This window comes from Opisthorchis viverrini, assembly GCF_000715545.1.
Source record: "Opisthorchis viverrini unplaced genomic scaffold opera_v5_97, whole genome shotgun sequence".
NCBI lineage: Eukaryota > Metazoa > Platyhelminthes > Trematoda > Opisthorchiida > Opisthorchiidae > Opisthorchis > Opisthorchis viverrini.
In genome coordinates this window covers 490624-493154 of record NW_008751753.1, presented here as the reverse complement: position 1 = coordinate 493154, position 2531 = coordinate 490624, and the positions used below count along the sequence as shown (strand labels likewise).

The following is a 2531-nucleotide window of genomic DNA, read 5'->3' as shown; positions in this document are numbered from 1 at the left end:
TGTGCTGGTCCATGTGCGGCCAGTATGCGTAACTGCGAGCTATTGACTTCATACGGTTGATTCCTGGATGTCCAGAATGGAACTGACGAAGAACTCGCTGGCGTAAAGGTTGCGGAATCACCACGCGATCTCCAAACATTAAACAGTCTTTCACGATCGCTAATGCATCTCGGCGGTGAAAGAGCTGTCGAAGGGAGTCATCTTTGAGATTCGAAGGCCACCGAGAATTCATGGATCGGATCACCTTTTGAAGCGTTCCATCAGCTGTGGTAGCTCTTTGAACCTCTGTTACTGTCACGGGCAAGGCACGAACGGACTGGACCAACTGTGGGTCGGCTGGGTCTTCAAATGCAACATGCGCAATGACCATGTCTTCTTCCGGTGTTGGCTGGTTGTTGATCAGCCGAGATAATGCATCGGCCTGACCGAAGTCGGTGGTGCGCCGATATTGAATATCGAAGTCATACCCCAGCATAATCAGAGCCCATCTTTGCAGACGGGAACAGAGCAGGCGCGCTTTATGAAGTTAGGACAGGCACGGTCTTTCTCTGCAATGTCTGTGGACGTGGGCTTGCTAGCAGTGTTGGAGAAGAGCGTATCACCAGTTCAACAGGAATTGGAAGCTGCACAGCATTTCCTCGAGAAGGCTGCGGAGGCAGATCTCGTCGGGTTGTTGCGACAACTGAGTGATGTTCTATGCAACGCAGAATGTTCTCCGGTGGTTCGGATGCAGGCTGGTCTCCAGCTTAAAAATGCGTTATATTCCAAAGATGCCAACATAAAATCCGTGTATAAGCAGAGGTGGCTACAGTTAACGCCGGATGAACGTCAATACACAAAGAAAAACTGTCTGGCTGCTCTTGGGATAGAAACCACTGCAAATAGTTCTGCGGCTCAATGTGTTGCCTACATTGCATGCGCAGAACTCCCAGCCATGCAGTGGCCTGATTTAATGAATCACTTATTTGAGAATGTGGTGACAGCGAGAAGCTCAGAAGTTTGCAAGCATGCAACTTTCGAAACGATTGGATATATTTGCCAAACTTTCTAGCTGCTTGTTGCATTCAACAAAATAAATATGTTTGAGTATAAAACTCACAAGACGTGAAATGAGACGTGCTCGGTTTTCGCCCACGTTTTTTGTGGAAATGGATCTCTGTCTGTAGCCACTTAAAAATGACGCTATTTAACAGGCTTACATCACGAGCTTGATGGCGCTGTTAAAAAACTAATATGGTTAGACCATACACACGGAGGATACTGGGAGTGCTAGGTTTCATATCGTGGTCGCACGCAATGACTCAATGAAATTCGGTGAACGATCTACGATGCTTACACTCTTGTACTAACAGACTTCGATTAACCGAATCGTGCCTTATTGAAGCAAGTTTTTGTTTCAAAGTTACCGTAGCTTTGTTTTAACGTTATTACTCCACTGACAAGTTACGTTATTCAACTTCAGGGCTTGAAAAGTTGCCAGAGTTGTTATGTACATATGACCGAGTCCTCAAAGGAACCAGATATCGTGTCTTTCTTCTAAGGGGGCAAATGTATACAACTTTCTACAGTTTTTAAATCAGCCATAGGTCCCTAAATAGTTATTTTGGCAACCAAATTACGGAGGCCAATTTTCCAATTGGCCACGTAACTACTTTGTTTATAAGAAACATAGCGGCTAGTAAAAGTTGTGAGCAATTTTTCAAGATGCAGTCCTCGTCTGTAATAATGATTAATTCTTCTGATCAATTTCTTTATGATAAAACTTATGTTTCTTAGCTGTCTCTGTTAGCAAGAAAGGTTACTCCAATCATTCTGCAAATATTCCGTACAACAAATTTCCATATCAGGTTTACCAAGTTAAGCCAAAGAGTGAAACTTAAACATTAAATTCTGGTGGCAGAGATTAGTCCGGTCTGACTGCCTTGGATAATCTCGAATTTAGATGTCAGCAGACAGAGATCATGCTAACAAGAAGTGAAGGGCTCTTTTAAGCACGCGTTCTATGTAACTTCCACCTGTTAGGCGGTAACTTACAAATAAAAACTTTTAACGCGATTTTTTAGCCTCAAATAATGGTTCGTCAGCTAACTTCTGGAATATTTGTATTACGCCCAAAGTTTTCTGTTGACGCTTTTGATGCCATTTTTATGCAAGTTGGGCTCCTATAAGTTAAACTTTTTGTGTTTTTATAGTTACGTGAGTGCTTCAGCTATGTTTTCTTATACGCTTCTAAATAAATATATAGGGTTCTCTATTTGAGTATTTGAGTACTCACCGACAACACCAGTATCATTGCCACACAAAGCTACGCAGCCATCGATCACTCCTATCGCTTAATTCTTCCTTGGCTATTGCAGCTGGACGTGAATTTCTTCACTTCTATCAACATTAATCGTCAATATTGTATTGTACTTATTATTCTGTATTAGAATTATGAGACTCTGACTTGAACGGCTCCGCGTGTCGTGTAATCAATTCAGAGTATACACTTGTGGTTGTGGGAAAATTAGCGCTCCTCATCAGGCCCGAGA

The 2531-nt window shown here is 42.7% G+C and overlaps 1 protein-coding gene across 1 annotated transcript; it reads left to right on the top strand.

Annotated features, from left to right (window-relative positions):
• Positions 1-553: 553 nt before the first annotated feature.
• On the top strand, positions 554-1051 carry T265_05252 (hypothetical protein; the record flags this gene model as incomplete). The annotated part of the gene is made up of 1 exon (XM_009170221.1): positions 554-1051. The coding sequence occupies one exon, from the start codon at positions 554-556 to the stop codon at positions 1049-1051; it is 498 nt and encodes a 165-aa protein (XP_009168485.1).
• Positions 1052-2531: the final 1480 nt, after the last annotated feature.